This window comes from Mauremys reevesii, linkage group 23 (genome assembly GCF_016161935.1).
Source record: "Mauremys reevesii isolate NIE-2019 linkage group 23, ASM1616193v1, whole genome shotgun sequence".
In the NCBI taxonomy this organism is placed as follows: domain Eukaryota; kingdom Metazoa; phylum Chordata; order Testudines; family Geoemydidae; genus Mauremys; species Mauremys reevesii.
The window spans coordinates 14,332,466-14,356,823 of record NC_052645.1 but is presented as its reverse complement, the minus strand read 5'-3'; the positions used below and the strand labels follow the sequence as shown (position 1 = coordinate 14,356,823).

The window sequence follows — 24,358 nt, the reverse complement described above, 5'->3', positions numbered from 1 at the left end:
TGGAGCTGGCAGTTCCCTGCACCTCCCGTCCAGATCCTCCTCACCCCAACCCTCAAAAGCCCACGTGCTTCCCAGCCCCTTTGCCAAACACACAGGGCCCAGCCCCCCCAAATCTGGAACTGAGGACCCTATCCTTCAACTCCCCGAAGGGCCCACTGGGGCAGAGCCCCCAGGCATTCCTGGCATGAACTCCCACCTTCCCAGTCACCCCGTCAGAGCTCTGGGAGGTTCGTGCAGCCGCCAGCATTTCGACAGCAGCTCGACAGCAGCTCGATAGCAGCTCGGCGGCCCCTGCTTAGTAACTACGGCGCGTGGCTCCGAGCATGTGCAGCAGCTCTGGCTGGGCTGAAGGATGCGTTACCTGCCTCCATGGACCCTGCAGGACTGGGGAGCGAAGGCCTCCGGCAGGGACACCTGATCGTCCTCAAAGGAGATGTGATCACCCAGGTAATCGGGTTCTGAGAACAGCTGGATCTGGAGAACCCAAGGAGTGAAACTGAATGAACCGGGCCTGGGCCAGCAGGGTATGGGGTCGGGGGGGGCATTTAATGGAGATGGGACCCGGGAAGGGATACGTGCGACTCCTCCAGCAGGCAGCTCATGGCACCTCGCGAGGCAGCATCCCCCAGCAGCTCAAGCTTGTGCGTCCAACCCAGCACCAACCCAGCGCCCGCTCCCACTGACATCCCTTACCAGAGGCACCCAGACCCCCGGGGATGGGCACGGCAGAAAGGCCTAGGCTGGAGAGAGACAGGTTACACCCCCACCCCCAAGGATCCCATCTCTTACCCTGGAGACAAAACACAGACTGTGCTCCCCGACCTGGAAGAAAACAAGCCGCACGGGTTACTATCTCCCCCCGCCTGCGCCAGGAGCACCCGCCCCACACCAGCTCCCTTCACGCCCTGTGGGGCTTCCCATGATGTGCTGTGGAGCAAAGGGCCCCGATTCGGAGCAGCTCTGTCCCCACACCGAGCACGGGACGGGCAATATGCTGGGAGGATTGCCCCGGGGCCATCTCCCGCCACTGGCCGCTCCCTCTATAGCAGGAAGGTGGATGGCAACAGAGAATCAAGCCCAAAGAACACAGATTGAAGGACTTCTTTCCTTAATACCCCTTGGCCACAGGGCAAGGGCAAGGCAGGGTGGGACTCCTGCCCAGAGGGGCAGGCAATTGGGGCAATGTGGGCTTCCTCGCAGGGGGCGGGTGTATGGGGAGACACAGGGCTCCCTCACCTGGAGGACAGGTTGCACAGAGGCGATCCGGCCGGCACTGGCTCCCCAGTCCTCGCAGTTCCGATACACTCCTTTCTCCAGGATGTACTGCTCGCCTGAGAAGTTCGTGTTCTCGTAGGCCACCCACCTGGCCAGAGAAATGGAACAGGGTGACTTAGGCACCCATCTGGCTCTCAATGCACCCTGCCGATCGTGCAGTGTTGCATGTGGGGGAGTATTACTTCCTGACCCCGGTGGTGACCAGCCCTGAAGCATGTGGATTCCTACCCCCAATCCTTAGCACAAATGTTCCTGCCTGTCACTAAGTTACCCAGCACTGGATTTGCCAAGACTCTAAACTCCTTTTCTCTCTTCTATACTGAAGCTGTCTCCCTTGTTCCCTGTTACAGCACTGTTCCCGCCCCCACACAGTCCAGCCTCACCCCGCCCTTCCCCAGGGCGCTCACACTCCACTCAGCACATAGATGGACTGGGTTGTGGTTCCATAGCCGGCCAGCTCCACGTCGGGCAGCGCTTCGCTTAGCTCCACACTGGGCCCATCCTGGAAGTCCATGGCCTCGAAGAGCACCAGCGCCGGGTCCGAGAAGTCCTGTGGGAAGAGGGGAACCCTCTCTCAGTCTGTGTCTGCCTGACTCCCTCCCCGTGTGTCACTGCTTGGCGGTGGGTGCCACTGGGGCACGGCGGGATCCCTCTGCAAACACAATCTGGGTCCCTAGTGGTGCTGGATGCTGCAGGTGATGGAGACTGGCATAACCACTAGCTCACCGGTTCAAATCCAGCCTGAACAGTTGTTACCAGCCGGTGCCCTGTGTGTAATGAGTTTGGTGGGTCTTCTGAGCCCCAGCGGGACAGGTGTCCACAGCACAAAAACGGCTGGCACTGACTGGCACCATCCTGGACAGTGGCCTCAGAGAGGGCGAGGGCTGGATAGATAAAGGCGCTGAACTCCTCTGACCTCGGCTGAGGCACGTGGGCGGGCGGGCAGCGTGGGAGAGCCTGCCTTGCCCTGCCCAGGCTGGCGTGGGTAAAGGAGATGGCAATCCTGTCAGACACCCTGCCGGCCCCACCGCCAGCTCCTCTCACCGTCCGGATCAGCCGTAAGGACACCAGCTCGTCGCTGTAGCCTCCCCACTGCGTCCAGTCGTGGTATTCGCCTTCCTCCAGCAGATACTGGTGGCCCCGGAACCCCTCCTTCTCGTAGCCGACCCAGCTGAGGGAATGGAGACAGACAAGGAGTCCCGTCATGCACCTTCTGGACCCACACTCGCCCTCAGGCTATCGAGATGCTTTTCCTAGGGGTCCCCTTTCCCCTTTGTGTATAGGGGGCGCCTCCCCCAGAACAGCTCCTGGGTTTGGAGACCCCTGGGCTCCTTCTTCACCTTGGACTTTGGCCACCAGGGCACTTTGCAATGACGACAATCTCACCCTCCGGTCCCTGCAGTTCCTCCATACACTCACCAGCCCCCCAGGATGCGCAGAGACCCCACCGTGGACATCACAGGGCCCTGGCTGTTCTCCTGCTTCTTCAGAGCATAGATGTCTCGGTTCACTTCGCAGCTGTGGCCCTGGAAACATGCCTTCTCGTAGATCACTGCCTGGAGAGACACAGGAAACACATGGCGATGGAGGAACCTCAGATCCAGACCTAGTGACTCCTGCTGGGATAGGCTGGGACTGGAGTAGCTGGGAGCTCCCCCGCAGCCTGTGCTCCTGCCCCATCCCCTACAGTGCCCCCTACTGGAAGAGGCTGGAGTAGCGGGAGCACTGCCACATCCAATCTTCTGACACTATTCTCTATAGTCACTCCTCCTAGCAACAGCTGGGAGTGGGTTGTGAGCCGTCCCCCAGCCCATCTCTTGGAGTGTTCCCCAACAGCACCTCCCAGGGGGGGTGGCCGGTTCAGCAGCAGCTGTGAGCGCTCTGGACACCCGTCCCTTTGGGAACTGACCCTTTCACCTGATCAGTGTTAGGGCCTGGGCTCAGCAAGTCCCTTCCTCTCTTACCTTGGGCTCCCCAGGTTTCTCTACAGCAGGGCAGCCCTGAAACAAGAGGAAACCAGCATGAGAATTGCCCAGCAGAGAGGGAGTGACGCAGGGCACGGATTCAAGGCTAAGGGCGAATGAAGTAAAATCTGACTGATTTATAGTCTTGTCAGGAAGGAGGGGGCAGCGTTTGAGCTTCAGCTTGTCTTCTGGCCTGATGAGACACCTGCCCTGTGCAGCCCTGGGGATTCAGAGTGTTCCTGCTTCGTTCCAGTCACCACAGTGCACTGGGCATTTCACTAGGTCCCAGACACCTTTCTGAAAATGCAGCTCAGGACAAACCATCTCCATCAGGGGAGGTTCAAATTCCAACAGTGGTGGCCCTCCCTTATAAGACATACTTGACCCTGATACAAGGCTGTGTATCTTAGAAGGGACAGAGTGATTAGCTGGTAGCATCCCCCAATGGGAGGGTGGGAGGCACCAGTGCAGAGCACTCACCAGTTTAATAGGATGCATAGAGCAGACGGAAGGGTCCTTCGCACCCCAGGCTTTTAAATTGGGATATCCGCCAGGCTCCAAAACATAGGGGTCGTCATCAAAGAAAGGTTTGGAGTAAACGAGCCACCTGGAGGACAGCGAGAAAACAATTACAGACGGACAAGCCTTGGGCCTGATCCATTTCTCTCTGAACTCAATGCGAGTCTTTCCAACGACTGCAAAGGGCACTGGATCGGGCTCCTCCTCTGGTTTTCGTCTCCCCTGCCATTCCCCGGGTCGCCCTGGGAAGCCGAAGCAGGAAGAGAGGAACCCCAGCACCACAGTGCTCATGGCTTACAGGCCAGAGTGGACAATGATGGAAGAGGCCTTCAAGGGCTTGCCACGGAGCCGGGTGTCTTCTGAGGAATCCGTGAACTTCACTTTTGTGCCTTCTCCATTCTCCTCGGTAAACAAACTGATCTCGGGGATCCGGTAATCCTGAAACAGCAGACAGCAGCCTGCTAGCCAGCAGGGACCAAAGTACCCTTCATCTCTCCCCGAGCTTGTACTAAGAACCACCCCAGGGAAACCCACCCCGGCCTCCAATCAAGTGCCAGCTGCTTCACACTCTAATTTAGATCCCAAAGGACAAGTTAAGATCAACTTCCATCACGGGCTTTTTCTCAGGTTGCGGAGAAGGAGTTCAATGACATTTTAGATTCTCCCTCAAATGGACCCGAAAGCCCTAGAGGTTCCAAGAATCTGCCTTGTAAAAACAATCCACTGCTCCATCCCTGACGTTACTCTTATTATTGGCGTCACTGTTGTCTATGTTGACCTCCTACAACGAACGCTTCCATGGACAACGATCTCATCATCACTCCACTCCATTGGCAGTGCCCCACTGCATAGCCCTCCCTCCCTCGCTCTCTGCTCCTGCACCAGCTGCATGCAGGCCCTCCTGCTGGAAGACAGAGATGGGCTTGTGCCACAAAGTTCCCCAACTTTACTGAACATCCCATTGCTTTGGAGGAGGTGAAGAGTTTTCTAAGAGGATCAAAGCCACCCGGAGACCAGCCTCGATGGGGTCCCGCGCTTACCCTCACCACCCTCTTGAAGGAGCCGATGCGGAAGGGCGCGTTCTCAGGTGCCTCCCTGTCTTTCCCATAGGCTGTCCATGGATTGTTGATCTCCACATCCCCCTCGGCCAGCACACACTTCCGCCCGTGGAACCGCGGCTTCTCGTACATCAGCCAGCTGGAGGGAGCAAAGCGCACGGGACGGGGGTCTTGCACCGAGAGCACTGCAGGGTAACCCTGCTGCCTGCCAGCACAGCTTCTGACCCTGTGCCCAACTTGGGAGTCCAACACCACTTGCCTGCCCACTGGGACCCTGACGGGGCAAAGGGAACCCCAGTGCTCATGTGGCGTCCCAGTGGTGTCAGTGGGACTCTGTGTAGGAGAAAGGGTCTTACCCATGAGAATGACTTTGCAGCATCGGGGCCTTGGACGGTAACCCAGGGTCAACACACAGCAGGGGAATAACCAGGCAGACCCGATTAAACAGTGAGCTGATAACTGAGAGACTGTTAAATTCCCAGCAGAATGGGGGAGCTGGGATAATAATCAGAGGGATGAGTGCAAGCCCAAGCTGAGCCAAGTGGGGCACTGTTTAAACTCCCCGTCATGTGGTTCCCAGAGAGTGACCAGAGCCCTGGATTCAGTCTTTGGCTGAGGGCATGTTACCAGTGACCAGGGCACTAATTTCTAACCACCAAGATTAGGGCCCCGTCGTGTTAGGTGCTGGGCACGCCCTGCCCCAAGGAGCTCACAATCTAAATAGATCATCCAATCTGACCTGCACATGGCAGGCGACAGAACCTCCCCCACCCATTCCTGTAGTAGGTCCCTGGCCTCTGGTTGAGTTACTGAAGTCCTCAGAGCTTGATTCAAGTTACTGAGAATCCACCAGTTACTCGAGTTCCAACCAGCAAGCGACCCATGGCCCACACTGCAGAGGAAGGCAAAAACCCCCAGGGGTCTCAGCCAATCTGATTTGGGACAAAATTCCTTCCTGATCCCAAATACACCAACCAGTTAGATCCTGACCTGCCACCAGCCGGACACCTGGGAAAGAATTCTGTGTGGTAACTCAGAGCCCTCCCCATCTCTGGCCATTGGAGATATTTGCTACTAGCAGTTGCAGATGCGTCATGTGCTATTGCAGGCAACCTTATTGTACCATCCCCTCCAGAAACTCATCAAGCTCAGCCTTAAAGCAAGTTAGGTTTTTTGCCCCCGCTGCTCCTTTTTCGGTGCTGTCACTCCCCCTGTAGCACTGCGCGGCTCTGTAACCTCCATCCTTAGCCCTTGTGTCTGCACGAGCTCATGCTAGAGCAGAGCAGCCGGCGGCACGCTTACCCCCCTCGGACCACCCGGATGGAGATGGTGTGGGAGAGCTCCCAGGACGTAGCGTTGGCGACGTCGCCCCAGATCTCCCTCTTCTGGCCCGCGAAGCCCGACTCGGAGAACAGAATGATCTGGAGAGAAATGACACCACTGCTAACCTCACCTGCCTGCCCTGCCCCCGCGGATGGCCGATGCCCCCACCCCAGCCCTGCCTACAGCCTCAGTACCTTCCCAGGTCTCCCGTTGAGCTTCGGGGAGGGGTTCTTTGCCTCTTGCTGGAAAAAAAAGAAAAGGAAAACTGGATAAGAAGCGGAAGGAAATGGCACTTCGAGGAGGCTCCCTCAGTCCCATCTTGTCTTCTCTGGTCTGCCCCAAGATTCCTTCCTTCCTAGGGTGACCAGATGTCCCAATTATATAGGGATGGTCCCGATTTTTGGAGCTTTTTCTTACATAGGCACCTATTGCCCCCCACCCCCATCCCGATTTTTCACACTTGCTGTCTGGTCACTCTATTTCTTCCACACACCTGGCATCCCATCATCTCTGTTCATCAATTACCTCCCCCACTTCTCTCCATCTATCCAGCCCCGTCCTACCCAACCGTCTCTCTAGCTGTCCTCAGACACCTCCAGCTAGCTAGCTCTCTCTCTCTTATCCACAGCTTTCTATCTATCCAACCCCACAGAGCTCTGTCTGCCTACCCCTTATACACAGCTCCATTCTCATCGATCTAGTCCCTACACATGCATTCCCTGTGCATAGCCGTCTACCTACCTAATCCCAAACACACCCATCGATCTCTCCTCCGATATAATCCAGCTCTATCATGCAATCCTATCAGCTCATCTCTCACTCCCGCTGCTCAGCGTCTCTCTCTGGGCCACTCCAGAGTCCGTTACTCCCCTTACTCCATGAGCAGAAGGCAATGGAGCTACTCGTGGAGTAAGGCGCTGCACAGTTTGAGGAAGGGGTGTCAGAATCGGCCCTTCTGTCCGTCCCAGAGCGGCTCGTTCCCAGCTGGGTCACCCTGTGTGGGGCATGATGCCAGCGTCAATCCTGCCTACACCCGAGAGCCTCATCCTGATGGGCGTCTGCACTCCCGCCTCCTATTCGCCACACTGCTCCGCGTTCTCCCCAGGGCTCCAAAAGGGTGCAGGTCCCGGGGCCTGCCAGAGTGGAACTCCCTCACGTCAGCTCCCCCCCCAACCAACACTGCAAAGCTTTTACCCCCCTCCAAAGGCCGACCTCACGAATATTACCATGGCCAAACCCTGCTGTCCTTATTCACGGGGGAGTTTTGCCTGAGTAAGGACCTCCTGAGCTGACCCATTATTGATGATGTTATTAGTACTGTTCATTACGATTATCAACACTCTGCTTTGGGAATCCAGGTCCCACCAGCACCATCAGTTTCCTTGTAACTTTTCCCCATCAGCTGTGGAACGCAAGCTGCAGGGTGAGGGCAGCGCAATGGGACCGAGGGGGTTTCTAGGGCCTGGAACCCCTGGTGAGTTTTGATTCCCCTACCACCAGAGGAGGTGCTCAGTGGTGTGGCATTATTGGGACTGGGGGAGGACAAGCTGAGTCGGCTTCCTGCTCAAAGCTCTTGAGACTCACCTGACTGCGTAGTGTGGATTTACTCACCCCAGCTGCAGGGTGACCCGGCAACGGGGGAGGAGTATTTTTCTGCTCAGCCTCCATGAAGAGCGGAGGAATCTGGCCAGTGTTTTTGTCTGTGCCTGGTGCCTTCTGAGGGTCCAGAGAGAGGACTCTTGTCATCTCCTGGAGTCCAGCGGGGGAAGGCTCAGAGGTCAGCTGTTCGCAGGGTTTCAACTGTGGTCCATTGGGTGGCGTCCAGCTCTGCTCGCTGGCATTTAGCAGAGCCGGGTCAATTGGTGTGGGTGAGCTCCTTCCTTCTCGCTCCTTCTCCAGAGCTTTGAGCGGGGGCGTCACGGAGGAGATGTACCGTCTGTAGAGGAGGCTGCTGTCCAAGCGGGAGTAGGGCTTGTCTTCTGTGGGGACTGCCTTCTGCTCCTGGAGCTCTTTCAGCAGGGAGGCGCCTTTGAGGATGTTAGCGTTGAAAAGGATGCTCTGATTCCTGGAAGCCTTCTCATCCCCCGGGGGCTGCCTCAACGTTCCCAGGAGAGACAGCGTCTTCTCTTCTATTGCAGTTGACATGTTTTCCCAGGGGTAAACTTTCCTGGGCTCCTCTTTGGCCTGTGGCTTCTCATCCTTACTGAGATACGGGTTCTCGATCTCCTCTTCCTCCTCCTCAGAGGGATCCACGTTCTCCTGTTTCGGTCCATTCTCCTCCAGCTGCTTCCATTCCATCGGACCAAAGAGCTCGCTGAGGGCCTCCGGGAAGGGAACCTGGGACTTGGGAGCGACGTGATACTCATCAATGGGCGGCAGGGTGGCGTATTTTCCACGCGAGGAACAGCGCGACAGCCGGGAGATCTTGGGAGGCTTTCGGATTTCGGAGGGCTCCATGTTGCGGAGGGTGTCCACCAAAAGTTCCATGTCCACAGACAGGTCGGGGTCCTCCTCTGTCATCTCCTGGTGACTCCCCGTTGGCTGGGCATGGCTCAAGGCTTCAGGGGAGGCCTTGGTCTCTTCAGATGAACCGTTTGGCTCTTGGGCAGATCCCTCGGAGTTCCGAGCTGGTTCATCCCCCTCTTCCCTGACCTTAGTCTGGGAGGCCGACAGCTGCACTCCAGCTAAAGGCTCTGGATTGCCACTTTCTGCTTGGGTGCTATTTCCAGGTTCGCCAGCAGCCTGAGATGTGTTCTTTGTCCCAGGTGCAGCTAAAACGGCTCCCTCAGTGCTTGGCGCACTGCTTTCCATTTCGGACCCAGCTGTGGCCGTGCCACCCGGACCTGGCAGGCTGCCGTCGGTTTCAGATCTGCTCACAGCGAAGGGACTGGTCTGCCTCTGGGGCGCAGTTATGCTGGTGCTAAAGGCGCCCAGCATGCCTCCATCTCCTTGGGATTCACTCACATCAGTGCCGCCGGCTTGCGTCATGCGGCTTTCTCCCGGCGATCCAGCTGCAGAGCTACCAGCAGCCTCACCAAGGACCATCAGGCTTCCACCGGCACATGGCCAGCAGCTTTCGCTTGGGGATCCAGGGACAGACGTGCCGCTCCCTCGTGCGAATTCGCTTACACTGGTGCTCTCAACGGTAGGCACAATGACTTCTCTTCTGGATCTAAACCCAACAGTGCTTCCGGCTTTGAGCATGAGGATTTCCCTTTCGGACCTAAATACAGTCATGCTGCCAGCATTTGGGACGTGCCATTGCCTTTGGGAAGTGGTCACAGTAGTGATGCCAACAGCACTGGGCCCGTGGCTTTCTCCTGGGGAACAAATGGGCGTATTGGTGCCAACTGCACTGGGCGTGTGACTTTCTCTTGGGGACCCAATGGGCGTAATGATGCCAATCGCACTGGGCATGTGGCTCTCTCTTGGGGACCCAGTGGGTGTAGTGGTGCTACCAGCACTGGGCGTGTGGCTTTCTCTTGGGGATACAGTGGGTATAGCGGTGCTGGCAGCGCGGGGCAGGCGGCCATCCCTCTGGGATTCAGTGACCGTAGTGCTATCAGCAGCCTGCTTTCCCCTTTCTGTCGGCCTCGTCTCCTTTTGAACCGGCGAATAGATCTGTGAGAACACGGGGGTGTGTTCAGAGAAATCCTTCCGCGGGCCGGGAGATCGGGAGCAGCTGCTGTCTGTTGGAGAAGGCAAGTCTACAGATTCCCTGCCTATCGTCCCCTTTTCCCAGGCCTCCAGCAGCATCGCCACCCGGGAGGGGCTGGCGGCGGCCTCTAACCTCCGCGACAGCAGGGAGACCTTGCGGACGCAGGGCTTGGCCTCTTCCTCGGGCTGATCAGCAGGCGCTTTCTTCCAGCTGAACCAGGTGCTCTGGGTCGACTTTCCCGGCTTGGGGGGATGGGCGCAGGCGCTACCGCTGGCCTTCTTCATCTCGTCTAGCCCCGTCCCAGCGTCACCGGCTCTCTCTGACTGGGCCTCCTTGCCGTCTCTGCACGGCCCGAAGGCGCTGGGGGCGCTGCAGGGGGAGGAGAGAAGAGACACAAGAAGCTGTCAGTGCCCTGGCAAGGCCCAGAGCTCTCTGCTTTGGCTCTGTTCTCGTCGCCGGCACTGAGAGCCCGTCATACACCCACACTGAGCAGCCGCCATCTTGTAGAAGTCACAACCCGAACCGAGTTCCTCCCCCTTTAATTGACTGACCTCAGATCAGCCCCACCCCAGAATTATGGACCACTCCCGTCACAGCCTCTTTTCCATGCCCTGGACTTTCTACCCGGCTCGTCCTTGTGACTCAACATTTTCTGGGGAGTCCTGACAGGAGGTGGTTATAGTGCAAGGCAGGCTTGGCTTAATAGTTGGCGTCACACAGAAACTGCTCTAGAGGCCATGGGCCCGTATCTATAGAGGTTATTGCAGCTGCCCACCGCCCCCGGCTCTCAGGGATGGATCGCACCCCAGAATCTGGGTCATAGGCCTGTTATGCAGTGAGAGTTTGTACATCAGGCTGGGCCCCTGTGGAAATCAGGTGGAGTCCATTACACGTCGCTGCCTCCTACTGGAGGAGCAGCCGCCCTAGGAGCCAGCCAAACATCAGAGCCGTCGTCGTGTTCCAGAACCAAGGTGCTGAGCGACACCTGTAAAAAACAGCTGGAAAACGTTCAACCGGCGTTTCCTGTGGGAGGGTGGAACAGAGCCAGCCCGGCCTGCCCTACCTGGCAGAGCAAAGTGCCCATAATTTTCAGGGTGAGTCACCTGGGTGTCTGGGCCAAGCCAAGCCAGCGACTGTGCAAACAAAGGCGCCAGAAACCAACCAGCCAGGATCCACCCCTCCCTCTGAGGAAGCAGGAGTGGAGTGGCCTTTCCTCTGTTCTCTCACCTCCCTTGGGAACAGACTGGCTCGCTGCGAGTTCCAGCTGTAGATTCCTCAAGAAGAAGGGAAGCGTTTTTACGAATATTGGACCAAACGCAGCGTTTACTGGTGCCAAACGCCTGAGGAAGTCAACGGCTGTGTCCCTTTGTTAGTATTTCTTGGCAGCAGAGGGATCACCGGACGGGAGGTCCATCTAACCCTTGGGCCTGTCTCTGACAGTGGTGGCACCAGATGTTTCGGAGACAGGTGTAAGAAGAACCCCACAGTAACACACACACATTCTGTCCAATCCTGTTCTCTAATACTCAGAGATGGGTGTAAGCCCAAAACATTGCTGTCATTTACTAGGATGCAGGATAGCCATATATAAATAGCCAATCCCACATTAAATCTTGCTAAGCTCTTGGCCCTGGTAAGTCCATGGCACTTTACGGACGTGCAGGAAGAGTGAACGACAGGATTAGACGTTCTCCCACCTGCCCACAGCAGAGACAATGTCCTCCTAGCTAAGCGCTGTCTTCTGTTGGGGAGACTCTGTTATTATGGAGTGTGGCTTCCCCAGAATAGTTTTATTATGCGCCTCAGTTTACAAATAAGCAGCTGACAAGGCATCACAATCAGGCACCTCCTGCAGGACTGAGCCAGAAGCATTTAACATCCTTGGCTTCTCATAATGTCTCTCCATAATGAGTTTGTTCAATGTCGCTGGGTCAGACGGGGGGTCGGAGCTATCCTGCGCCTTCCTTGGTTGTACAGGAATGGGGCCAATGGATCCGGGGGCAGGGGGAGGAGAAGGGGATGCCGCTCAAAAGAAATCTCTGAACCAGGAAGGCCAGCAGGAGGCTGGCCCTTCAGACCCCCTGCCACAAGAGGAGAGCACTACCCTGAAGTCAAGGGGCTATGGGGCTGAGGCCCTGTCTGCACAGGAATTTCAGCCAGTGCTGAGCCCTTGTGCAGACACAATTTTCCCTGGTGCAGTTTTCCCCGGGGTAAGACAAGGTCCAGATTCAGGCTCCCCCATTCTTGAAGGCATTTGGTTCTGAGTGTTTGTGCCCACCACCCTCTGTGCTCCACCTGATCACAGCCAGCATCCTGGCACCACGTCTTTGGGGTGGGCTTCCCATGCCATACTGCCTTTGCCTGAGCACCCAGACTGGTCCCTCTCTCTCTCTACCTACATCCCTCGGTGCATTCCTCCTCTCTCAGCCCTTCCCCCAAAGCAGCAGCCAGGGAGTCTTCGATTGCACTGCGAGAATCAAAGGGACAGAGGGTAGAATCCTACCTCGGGTGCAGACTGCCATGCTGCCCCCGCCCCTCCATGCCAAGGATGAACCCCCGAAGCCCTGGAGGTTATTCAACCCCTTCTCTCATTCCGATCGCTCTCCGGAAGTCCCACTCCCTTCATGTGATGGGTGGGATTTTCAGAGCTGCCTAAACGCTTTCGGAGCACAGGTCCCGTCCTACGTTAATAACAAGGGAAACGTCATGTCTCACCTTGGGAGAGACAAGGTGCCCTTTTTAGTGTAACCTGCCTCCCACCTTGCCTAGTATCATCCTGACCTGCCTCACGGCTCATCATAATTAACCTAGATTGCAAGCAGCTCGGGGCAGGGACCGTACAGCAAAGTCCTACTTTCTGAGAATCAGTACGTGCCTGTCCCTGCCCCCCTTCTGACAGCCACCCCTCCTCCTCATTAGGATCTCTGACTCTGTGGCTCTCTGATCAGCTGTGGTTTACTCCCCTTTGGTTTACTTTCTAGGCAGGTTTCCTTTTCATATTCACCTCTCGCTAAGGCCCCACAGTTGCGCTGATTTAACTAAGTCGCTTTAGGAACTGATGCCATCAAATCAGTGCAGCCCTTTGAAATCGGTCGAAGAGGCCCTGATATCGGTTTAGTTTAAGTCAGTACGGCCTTGTCTACACATACAAATGGTCCTGCTTTAGCAACACTGGGATTGTTAAAGAGGTACAACTGCCTGCTAGACTGGACAGATATACTGAAATAAAGGGGCTTACACTGGTATAAGTAGGACAATTATATCAGTAAAAATTCACCCCCGTAACCATACAAAACCTGTCTGTGGAGCAGGCCTAAGCAATCAATTTAAGCTAAATTGATATGGGAGTCTGATTGAGTTTCACTAGCTAATCAAGTTCCACCAAATGAACATCAGTTTCTAAACTGATTCAATTTTGTGTGTAAAAATTAATAATGAAACCCTAGCTCTTATCTAGCACTTTTCATCTGTAGATCTCAAAGCACTTGTCAAAGGAGGTTAGTGTCACTATCCTCATTTTACAGATGGGGAAACTGAGGCACAGGGCAGCAAAGTGACTTGCCCAAGGTCACGCGAGTCAGTTGGTGGCAGAGTGCCATTCCAGTGCTCTGTCCAGTAGGTCATACTAACATGCAGCACCTCCCCCGGCCTCCTCTTTCAGAGGGGGTAATTTGTATAGGTGCAAGTCCAGCATTCAGACAGACACGTACCGGAGTGTAGGCATGAGTCAGAAGCCCGAGATTGAATTTGCTGCTGCAATTAGGCTTTTAATAAAGATTCTTAATGAAGTTCCTGTGATTCACATAGGAGGTCCCAGGCCATTAAAATCTGAATACTGATGTGACAGTAAGCTGACCAAATTCAGTTTGGGTGACCCCATAACTACGCAGCACCTGCATGTTGGCAGGTGACTTCAAGGTGTTCCTTCCCCGCTCAAAGCAAACACTGCTTTTGCCTGAGCTCTTTAACTCTTTGGACGGCTTTTCAACCCAGAACAACCCTTGTCTGCCCCGCTGCCTCAGTAGCAAGCTACAGGCAAATCTCAGTTCCCTGCGCCAGATTTCCAAAAGATCTCAGGGCCAGATTGCCACCCACAACCTGCAGCTGAGCCTGACATCATCAGATTCTTTGGGCCCTGGCCAATCAGGCTCCAGACCAGACGAAGGCATGAGGGTGGGGTTAATCTCCTCAGAGCAATGGCCAGAAGCCATGTGTCCAGTGGCCTTCGACCACGTCACCCATGAGGTGCTGCTAACTGTGTCTAAGATATCTAGATGGCCCCTGTTCTTCTAAGCACCTCACAGTCTTTAATGTATTTATCCTCACTTGCCCCTGTGAAGCAGGGCAGTGCTATTATCCCCAATGTACAGATGGGGAACTGAGGCACACAGAGGCTCAGTGACTTGCCCAGGGTCACACAGGAAGACTGTGGCTGAGAACTGACCACTGGTTTCCCAAGCCCTACACTAGTGCCTTAACCACTAGACCATCCTTCCCAGGGGCGGCTCTAGGCACCAGCAAACCAAGCTGGGTGGGGGGGCGGCAAATGGCCCCCCCCCCTGCCCGGGAGGGCGGGGGGGGCTGGGGACCTGGACGGTCGCCAGTCTGCGGCGGCGCGGCGACCGGAGCGGACAGTGAACCTGAACCTGCCGCAGGCATGACTGCGGCGGCGGCGGGCGCCGGCTGGGCTGGCCTCTCCAGGCATGACGCGCAGGCATCAGGTCAAGCCGCGCCGCCACGCACCGCGCCGCGGCCCCCGCGGCGCCCGGCTGCCGCGCGCCGGCCTGGCGAGCCGCGGGAGAGGAGGAGAGGGACCGCCGCGGGAGAAGGGGAGGCGACGCAGGCGGCACCGCGCGCCTGCGACGCTTGCTGGGGCAGCTGGGGCTGATCCTTCCACTTCTGAAGACTCCAGTACGGGACCCGGCAGGTCTGGACAGTAGCACTTTAAACCAGTTCCATTCACTCCTGTCAACAGGGACCCAAAGTGCGGCACCGCCCAGTTGTCCCATCTCACGGGGACTCCCAGCTCTGGAGTCCTGCAGCCTTTGTTTAGTGACTGTGGGAAACTGCTTGGGGCAATCGCCAGGCAGTGTGGGCTACAGAGCCATCGCTGTGCTGATGGCGCTCCGATCGCCATCTGGCCCCAGACGGAGCTCTCTCTGCTCACCCAGTGTCTGGCAGAGATGGGTCCCTGCAGGCAAGTGCAGGGATAGCTCAGTGGTTTGAGCATTGGCCTGCTAAACCCAGGGTTGTGAGCTCAATCCTTGAGAGGGCCATTTAGGGAACTGGGGTAAAAATCTGTCCGGAGATTGGTCCTGCTTTGAGCAGGGAGTTAGATTAGATGACTTTCTGAGGTCCCTTCCAACCCTAATCTTCTATGAACTCTATCAGATAAGATGGAGCTGATGCTGGCTGGCAAAGGGAGCAGCTCGTTAAGCCTGTGACCACTCCCTCAGCTGCAGGCATCTTCCCATCTATTGCTGAGGTGGCTCCCAATCTTTGGGGTTTGGCAGGTGCCTGCCACAGCTCCTAAATGCCCAGATTGCTTCAGTGGCCAGAGACATTTTCTTTCCCCCACAGCTGGTCAAGGGCTGACACATTCCTTCCTTTGGGATGCAGGCCTCATCGTGGTCCCCTTCAGAACGGACCACCAGCTCTACCTCACAGGCCACCTGGAAGCTTTGGCTACTGCAGAAAACGTCTGGCCACCTGCCGAGCAAAACGAGCTGGCGAGAGCGCCACTTCCCGGTGAAAGTGAAGGTGCTGGTTACAAGGCCCATAATGACACAAGACCAAGTTACCTAAGAAACTGACTCTCCCCCCTGACTCACCCCACCATCGCAAAGCTCGGGCTGTCTGTCCCAGGAAGGAGTCACAGGCTGGGAATTCTCAGCAGCTGCCTCTGGCTTCTGGAATTCATTCCCGCCAGAAAAATGGCTCATCCCGGACCTGGTGACATTTAGCAGAGGTTGCGAGGTGCAGCTTTGTGCCAGCCCTCCTGCTGACTATGATCACAAAGAACCCTGGTAGGTGAGGTACTAGCTTTTATTGGACCAACTGAGAGCCCTGGCATTTCACCGACTGACTTAGTTTCTCCGGGTCTCTCTTTTAAAGCTGCAGTACCATGAGATGCATTTAATGACCTCCTTTATAAAGGGCTTTGAGATCCACTGCTGAAAAGTGCCACGTACGAACTAGGTATTGAAGTCTTTAAACCACGATTTGAGGACTTTGTTAAGTCGGTCAGAGGTCAGGGGGTTGTTACAGGAGTGGGTGGGTGAGGTTCTGTGGCCTGCGTTGTGCAGGAGGTCAGACTATGACCATGATGGTCTTAGAATCATAGAATCTCAGGGTTGGAAGGGACCTCAGGAGCTCATCTAGTCCAACCCCCTGCTCAAAGCAGGATCAATCCCCAACTAAATCATCCCAGCCAGGGCTTTGTCAAGCCTGACCTTAAAAACCTCTAAGGAAGGAGATTCCACCACCTCCCTAGGTAACCCATTCCAGTGCTTCACCACTCTCTGAGTGAAAAAGTTTTTCCTAATATCCAACCTAAACCTCCCCCACTGCAACTTGAGACCATTGCTCCTTGTTCTGTCATCAGGTACCACTGAGAACAGTCTAGATCCATCCTCTTTGGAACCCCTTTTCAGGTAGTTGAAGTCCCTTCCGGCCTTAAAGGACTATTGCTATTATTGTTATGATTCCCAATGTGGATAGTTAAATGCTCCTAATCCAAACTGTGTAAAGGGCCCCAAAATACCGGGCACCCTAGAGACACACACAGGGGCGCTGGGGTTCAGCAGCGCCCCTTGGCTTGAAGTGGTTTCCATCATACACAGGGTTTACAGTTTTGGTCAGTGGTTCTCAGCACCCCCACTATAAAAACCGTTCCAAAGCCACTGGACACACATAACAATAAATTGCAACTTCAGCCGTGCCAATCAGCATCAGCCGAAATGGAGGCTTTGTGATGCAGACACTTGAACCTTAGGAACTAGATGGAGACCTGCAGACTCATGTCACCCCGGCCACTGGACAGGCATCAGATGGTAACAAGTTCTAGCCACCACTTACTAGGGCTGGCTTTGAACTGGTGACCTCGAGCTTCTCTTCTGCCTGTTTCTGCTCAGCTGACATTTCATGATGTTGTTCTCTACATTTGGGGGCTTCCCCTGGCCTGAACCCCAATAGTCCATTGATGGAGCCATATTTTCAACAACAGCAAACTCCTGGGACTATCTTGCTCCTACAAAACACACGTCTGGACGCACAAAGACTGAGCTGCCCAGGTAACGCCACCAGACATCTTGACACACAATGGCTGCCCAGCGGGGCCTAATGGAAATCCTGTCTGCAGCCAGCACCCTGTGGTCTCTAGTGGACAAAAAAGGGTGATGATCCGTGCTGCCTGGAAGGACTTGGGCCAGAGGGTTTGCTGCCAGAGAGACTGGGTTAAGAATTCGGGCAAGGCAGGTTAATTGCAATAACTGGCTCTGATTTTTCCCCCCGCTCCTGCTTGGCAGAAGTGCTGGCTGGTGGATTCCATCTCAGGCACAAAGTCACCACTATATTTAAAATAGCCCGAATCAAATAAAATGAGACTCAGAATGAAACCCTCCTGCAGCGTGACCCAGACTGCCTCCAACGCTCCAGGCTGTTAAAAGCATTTGGGGTGAACAGGCTTTCAACAAAATAGGAAGGAGCGTGGCTGGGACAGGAGGGTACCTCAGCTGAAAGGGGGTTGGATACACAGGTTGGAATGTAGCCGTTTTTGTGGGTGGGGGGTTGTGATCCAGGTTGTTTCTTTATGCCTCTGGCAGGTTGAATTCTGCTCCCCGGTCCCAGGAGTAAATCCAGAGTAACTCCACGGCTATCAGTGCGCTCACTCTGCATTGACACCCATGGAACTGGGAGCTGAATCTGGCCTTGCAATTTTAGAGCTGAGCACCCAGATCCAACGCCCGCCCCACCAGGATTTATACAAGCCCAGAACTTTGGGGAGCCCCTTTCACTGTTTTAATAAATGAGTGGCTTGGTTCTCAGCAGGGCTGAGTTCCCATCCCCCCCCCCCCCATGACATCAGCGGGCACAGGGGCCCTCTGCGAATCCGGCCAGAGGCTCCCCTTCTCGGGTCCCTTCCCAGCTGCTCAGGGACAATGAGTCAGGCAGAGGGAGAGAGAGCTCAGGTGCCAGGGAGGCTGGAGGGATACAGCTCCTGGTGTGGCTCCGGTCGCTGCTGAGACATGCCTCCCTCCCCAGTTCTTGCCGACCGGCCTGGGCTGGCCCAGGTTCCTTTCAAAACCTGTTTCCTCACGTACCTGCTGGCCGGGGCTCCTGCCGCGCGGACGGCTCTCCCCTCCGCTGCCGAGAGATCCCTGCAGTGGGACAGGCTCTGTTCCTGCCAGTCCCGTCTCTGCCTGGGGCTGGGCACTGATCCTTGCAGCGGTGTCACCAGGCACCCTGGGACTGGGCGGACCTGCCCGCTCACCCCAGCAGTACCCTCCCTTTGCAGCGTGAAGTTTTGGAATTCCTTGCGTGCTGCCAGCTGGGGAGCCGGTCTGGCTGGTTCCCCATGACATTGCTCATCCATTTTCTGCAACTCAGCAACCCCCTGAGAAACTCCGGCCTCCCCAGCTGGCTTCGCGGCTCCGTGGGAACCCAGTCCATTCCCACATACCCCAGGCAGATCCTCTGCTCTGCTCTTCGCAGCCTCTTCCTGCTCCTTGGTCAGAGTGATCATTACCTCGTAGCGGATCTTTGCAGGCCTCTTGGCAGGGCCGGGTTCAACCCCCCGGATGGTCTCCAGAGGCCGTTCCGGGCTTTCCCTGCCTATTGCAGGTTCCTCCATCCTGCTGATCTGATTATAGGAAGGACTGGCGAACGGACAGGTCTCCGCTTCAGAAAGAGATTCCCTATGGCCATGGCTCACATGGTCTGGCTGTCCCGCTGCCTTAGGGCGGAAGGTCCCTGAGTCTAAATACTCTTGGAAAAGGCTTTCAGCCCATTCTGTCAGAGGCTCTGGGGCTCTGCTGGGTTCCTCCTGGGAGGCTGGATGCTTGTAGTCTTCCCCCTGCATCTTGGGGCTGGCAGGGAAGTCCAGGGAGGTGCTGCCGATGGAGACAGATTCTCCCCAGGAGCTCCCATCTTCTTTGTCCAGCAGAGAGTCAAAGAATGTGAAGATTTCCACCTGGCTGGGTGTGGCTGGCTTCGAATTCCCTGGAGTCGTGTCCATGGGCCAAGCAGATGGCTCTGGAGTCTCCTGCTCTCCGGCCAGATTCCCAGCAGAGGACAGGTCAAGCCGGCCTGCCATATCCAAATCACTGCCGACCGCAGGTCTCTGTAGCCGCGCGAAAGGCCAGGACTGGCCCAGTGAGCTCCCCAGATGACCCGTACCGCCAGCGTCGGTGCCTGAGAGCTCCAGCTGGCTGCTTTGCCGCCTCCGCCAGGGCAGGGTCCCAAACGTCCGCAGGAGGCCGTTCCTCCAGAGGTCGGACTCCGAGTAGCTGAGAGCATGCAGCTGTTGGGGGAAGGAGAGGGAATCATGAGCGGGTGCACGGGCAGGAGGCAGTGGAGGCTGGTAAGCAGCCACTAGAGCTCTCCATCCCCACACAGCAGCACATCGGTGCTGGCGAGAGCCCCTGCCCTGAGCACCATGGCTCACGAGGGCGGGATCCTGCACACGACTGGCCTAGAGGCTGGAATTCTGTCCCCTCCCTTCCCTCCCAATGCTTGGGTTCACCCGGGCTCTCCTGGTTCTAGAATTGATTCACGTCCATGCCGCTGGGTTAGATCGGAGCAATATGGGAAACTATCGGCCGGACAGGGGCAGCCCTGCCTGTGCAACTCAGCACTGACCCAGACAGGCCTGCCCCGTCTCCACGGTTCGTTCAACCCTTAGCCTCCGCTGAGTCTGCAACACAAGCTCTAGTTGTGATGCAGCTTTTTCACAGAGCACTGGACTCGCCCCCTCCTCCTTCCCCATTTCCTTCACACCAATGGGGATGAGATCTGGTTTCTGGCTGGCTTGGAACTGGCAATTGAGAAAAGATTGAGAACCCAGAACCCATCTCCTGAGCCACCCGCTCCCCGATAACTGCATTTCCACAGTGCCTGGGGCTTGCCACCTCCCGCCTGTGGGTCTTCTTCAACTGTGCATCGTGATCCCTATGCAGACAGTTCCCACGTGGGGATCTCTGTTAACAGGGGCAGGCAGGCAGACCTGGGTCTCAGCCAGATTCTCCGGCTGGTGAAGGAGGGAAGTGGAAAGCGTGAGCCCAGGAGAGAGCTGGTCCAGCAGTGGCAGGATCAGAGTGTCCTTTCCCTTGCTCCCGCAGCATCAAGGCAACACCAAGAAATGAACGAGAACTCAGGCCCGGTAGGGGAGGGGATCCAGGAGGCTGGCCAGCGCCCATCACTTTGTCTCTGACTGGCAGTTTCACGCAGCTGCCCTGGGAACGGCAGCGCCCGTGCAGATCAGCGGTGCCGCGTCATCGCAGCAAGAGGAGGGAGGGCCTGGTTCCAGGGACACAAGAGAAAGCCCTTCTCCCAATTGCTGGGGGAGTGGAGGAGACCCCACGCACTAGGAGATCTTGGTGCTCCTGTCACTCAATAAGGCCTGTCCCCTGTCCCATGGGTTAGGTCCGGGATTCCATGTCCCTGGGCTATGGGAGCTCCTAGTCACTGAACGAGATCCCACTTCAACTCTCAGGGAAAGTCCTCACCTCTGACTCAGCAACTTAGGCACTGGTCCCTGCGTCACTGGATCAGGTCCAAGTCGCTGTGTCGCTGGATTATAGTAAATCCTGCTCACCAGAGGAGATCCCAGTCCCTGGGCCAATGCGGGAGGCCTGGGCTCCTGCTCCAGCAGATAGGAGGTGACCCCTGTGTCCCTGTCTCTGGGGACGTGCTGGCTGGCAGCAGCAGGGATCTGACATGTAGCAGCAGAGCGAGCACCAGCCTTACATAATCCCCATCGGCCCCCACACCACACCAAGCCGCTATGGTTCAACTTGCCGCAGCTGAGCCAGGCGTTCCCCTGGGGCAAGGCGCTGGCTTCCGAGCAAACAGCCAGAGGGGCTCCACCCTCAGGAGTCACTGGTGCAGCAGAGAGGAGCTAAACTAAGCTATTAGACACAGGCCAGCAGAGCTCACGTGTTCCACAGACACCTGGGGAGATTAGATCCACCACCTTCACACGGTCCCTCACCCACCCAACGAGAACTGTGCTCATACCGGGGGTGACTCACGCGGCCCAGAGCGGGGACCCGGGGGGCAGGTTTCTCTCCTTTAATAGACACTAGGTTGTTTTCTGTCCTGTAACGTTCCTAGGCGTTCACTGAGCTGATGGGCTGGAGCCAGGCTCTGCGCAAGCTCCCCGCCAACGCCCCTCAGCCCTGATGAACGGGCCGGCGTAGCAGTGTCTCTGCTGAAGTCTGGGGATCCCTGCACCATCTCGGAGCAAATTCTTCTCTGGAGTCGCAGACCCCTGCTCTGATGGAACGCAGGGAGCAGAGGAGAGACATGCAGGAACCCCAGAGCATGTGTGTTTCTAGTAGAGGCCTCAGGATGTTTGCCATGGGAACAGGCCAGGTTGTGGATACAATCAATGACTGCCATAGAGTGTTGCCTACTCTCATGATTTCATCACAAAGCTTGTGACATTTGGTGGTGGTCTTAAAGTCCCAGCTCCTGGAGTCAGGTGATCACACGAGACTCTCCGCTTCCATTAAAACGAAAGTAAGTTCCTAGCCCTTATGACTGCTGAGAAAAGCCCTTAAGCACGGACAGAGGGCCCATAAAAAGAACCCATCGTTTATTGGTTTTTAAAAATCTCATGAGAGTTTAAGCCCATCTCATGATTCTGGGAGGCTGACGTATGATTTTTGGACACTTGCGATTAGCAATACTGGCTCCACTCTCTGGCTGTGCTCCAAACCAGCTGCAGTTACCAAACTACTTCCAGTTCAGATCTTCCCCCGATGGCATCTGCTCACCTGCTTGCATTGGCATCACAAACACACACAGAAGGAACATCATGGTGAGGGGGTTACGGGCCCCATTCAATGATGGGGAAAATCCCTTCCTCTTACAGCAAAGTACAGCCTATCATAGAATATCAGGGTTGGAAGGGACCTCAGGAGGTATCTAGTCCAACCCCCTGCTCAGAGCAGGATCAATCCCCAACTAAATCATCCCAGCCAGGGCTTTGTCAAGCCTGACCTTAAAAACCTCTAAGGAAGGAGATTCCACCACCTCCCTAGGGAACCCATTCCAGTGCTCGGTTCCTGCCACAGGGCCAGGCTAGGTGTCTTGCAGATATTATTCACCCTGATGGATGGACAGACAGGTGAGACACAGGGAAACACAGACACAGAGAGCTGGAGAAAATATATAGATGTGCATATGCTTTCCCCAGTTAGGAGAGCTCCTCCCTCCCCAAAGCTGTCCCAGCCCAATGGCTTTCAGTGGGGTTTAGTGATGGGCCCATGTGTTTCCCCCAGACCTCCCTGTTTATGGCTTTCAAATGCCAGCAGGGTCAAAGCACGGACAGAATTACATGGGAACCAGGAAATCCCAAGGCACTGCTCTTACTGTCATGTAGCACTCCTGAGCTCCCAGGAGAGGGCACCCGCACCCCACGGGAAATGGCCCTCAGCCTGCTGCTTCTGCAGAAGTCAGTGAGATCAGCAGGAAGGAAGAAAGGCCCCAAGAGCAAAGATACCGTGAATCTGGTAACCAGAGTAAGGGACGGGTGGGGAGCCAGGACTGCTGGGTTCTGTTCCTGATTCTCCCCTGCCTTGCGCCTTGTGTCACCAATGTGCTCCTGTGCAGAGCAAATGTAAAACACAACCCGGTAACAATGGTGTAAATGACACCATGCGGCTCGGGAGAATCTGGCCCCCAGGGTCGCTGACCCTGCCAAGTCATTTCCCTTCCCCGTGCCTTAGTTTCCCCATCTGTCACCAGGGAAATGAGACTGCCCCACCTCCATCGGGACGGGCCTGGGGCCTCACTCATTAACGTTTGTGATGCACTTTGAGAGCCTGGAGCATCTGTCTCTCTTGAAGTGCAAAATATCATTCATCAGTGATGCCCCATGCCCACATGCCTCACTGCACCGACCCTCGCCTGCGGAAAGCAGCCAGACAAGCCTCTGGGATATTCCCCTCCCTGGATGGAGGAGGCCTCTGATGGGAGAGGCACAGAAGGCTGCAGTTCTGAAAGCAGGGTCCCGCCTCCTGGGGATTTCAAGTACTATTATCCCCATTTACAGGTGGGGAAACTGAGGCACACAGTGATTCAGCAACTTGTCCAAAGTCCCAGAGCAGGTGAGTGGCAGAGCCAGGAAAAGAACCCAAGTCCCTGGATCCCCTCTTTAACCACTAGACCACACAGCTGGAGAACCTGTCTCCTTAAACCTCACATGTGCCGGGTTGGCCGGCCCCAACAGCAGGGCCAGCCTCAGACACGTTCAGTGGAGCAGACGGGCCATGGCCTTGCGCTCTGAGAGGCCCGGTGCCCGGGGTCCCTGCTGCCAGCAGCACAAAGGGCCGAGCGACCCCATGGTTACGAGTTGGAGAATCGAGCAGGCCTCTGGGTATCAGTTACCAAAGGAAGGAGAATGCTCCAGCAACTGACCCGCCGGCTCTGCACAGGGGATGCTAACAGGCCCCTCCGGAGCTCCTTCTGCCCCAGGAGCTGAGCAAGCCCGCACGCCTCAGGCCAGACACAGGTCCTTTCCACAGCCATTCACGCCAGAGAGGCCTCACCTTCGAAGACGCCTTCTGGGGCCCGCTGGGATGGGGGGGCTCCTCGCTGCGTCTTCCCCCAGCTGAGATCTTGTCCTCCTCGGCCATCCTAGAGTGAAGCGCAAAGTCCAGGGGAGACATTTGTGCTAGTGAGGGGCCCAGAGCCCGATCTGCCAGATCTTGGGGAAAGCTCTGAATCCAAACTGCCTGGCTCAGACCCCTCTCCAGGTGGAAAGAGGGGACTACCTAGGCTTTTCAGTTGTCTCCCAACCATCTCAGCCCATCATGAGAAGAACCATCTCAGAAGGCAGAACCCTCCAGTCTATGAGCACAGGCTCCCGTGACGCTATCTTGAGGGACTTTGCCTCCCAGTTCCCCATCCCGTAGGGTAGGACAGGAATGCACCTTGTTTGGACTGGGTGTACTAGGGTAGGGAGTTGGCCTTGTGAATCTACAGCCCATTCTGAAGGGTACAGGCTGGACACCTTGACTTTGAGGTTCACATGGACTGAGCACCAGGGATTCAAGCTATGTACAGACCAGATACTGCAAACACAGATCATGCTGACTGTAGGGTATATACGGACCAGGCAGTGGGACTGTGTCCCTTGTGTATGGACCAGATACCCTGACTGTGAGATGCACGTGGACAGGATGTAGTGACTGCCGGGTGTGCACTGATTAGATTCTGAAACCACCAGGTTGTATATGGTCTGGACATGGAGACTACAAGCTTGGACCATTAGGAAAGGGCCTAGCAGGCCAGAGAGCGACCCGTTCACACAAAGGAGACACAGGCAAGAATTCAGG

At 56.1% G+C, this 24,358-nt stretch overlaps 1 protein-coding gene across 3 annotated transcripts in view; it reads right to left on the bottom strand.

The window, feature by feature from the left end:
- The window catches only part of CRYBG2 (crystallin beta-gamma domain containing 2), a 28,679-nt gene extending 5,069 nt beyond the window's left edge, over window positions 1-23,610 (bottom strand). The window contains exons 1-15 of one of the 3 annotated variants that reach the window (XM_039511958.1): window positions 23,570-23,610; window positions 18,119-19,317; window positions 7,724-10,166; window positions 6,334-6,381; window positions 6,119-6,237; window positions 4,799-4,955; window positions 4,057-4,196; window positions 3,720-3,846; window positions 3,240-3,275; window positions 2,695-2,831; window positions 2,320-2,446; window positions 1,683-1,825; window positions 1,237-1,363; window positions 790-822; window positions 362-474 (exon numbers count right to left, since the gene is read on the bottom strand). In XM_039511958.1, coding sequence (XP_039367892.1) covers window positions 362-474; window positions 790-822; window positions 1,237-1,363; window positions 1,683-1,825; window positions 2,320-2,446; window positions 2,695-2,831; window positions 3,240-3,275; window positions 3,720-3,846; window positions 4,057-4,196; window positions 4,799-4,955; window positions 6,119-6,237; window positions 6,334-6,381; window positions 7,724-10,166; window positions 18,119-19,110 — 4,742 coding nt within the window. In that variant the 5' untranslated portion in view covers window positions 19,111-19,317; window positions 23,570-23,610. Of the gene's footprint in view, window positions 1-361; window positions 475-789; window positions 823-1,236; window positions 1,364-1,682; window positions 1,826-2,319; window positions 2,447-2,694; window positions 2,832-3,239; window positions 3,276-3,719; window positions 3,847-4,056; window positions 4,197-4,798; window positions 4,956-6,118; window positions 6,238-6,333; window positions 6,382-7,723; window positions 10,167-18,118; window positions 19,318-21,032; window positions 21,363-23,569 lie in introns of those variants that run through there. The other 2 variants (XM_039511957.1, XM_039511959.1) reach the window with 2 other exon arrangements.
- Window positions 23,611-24,358: the final 748 nt, after the last annotated feature.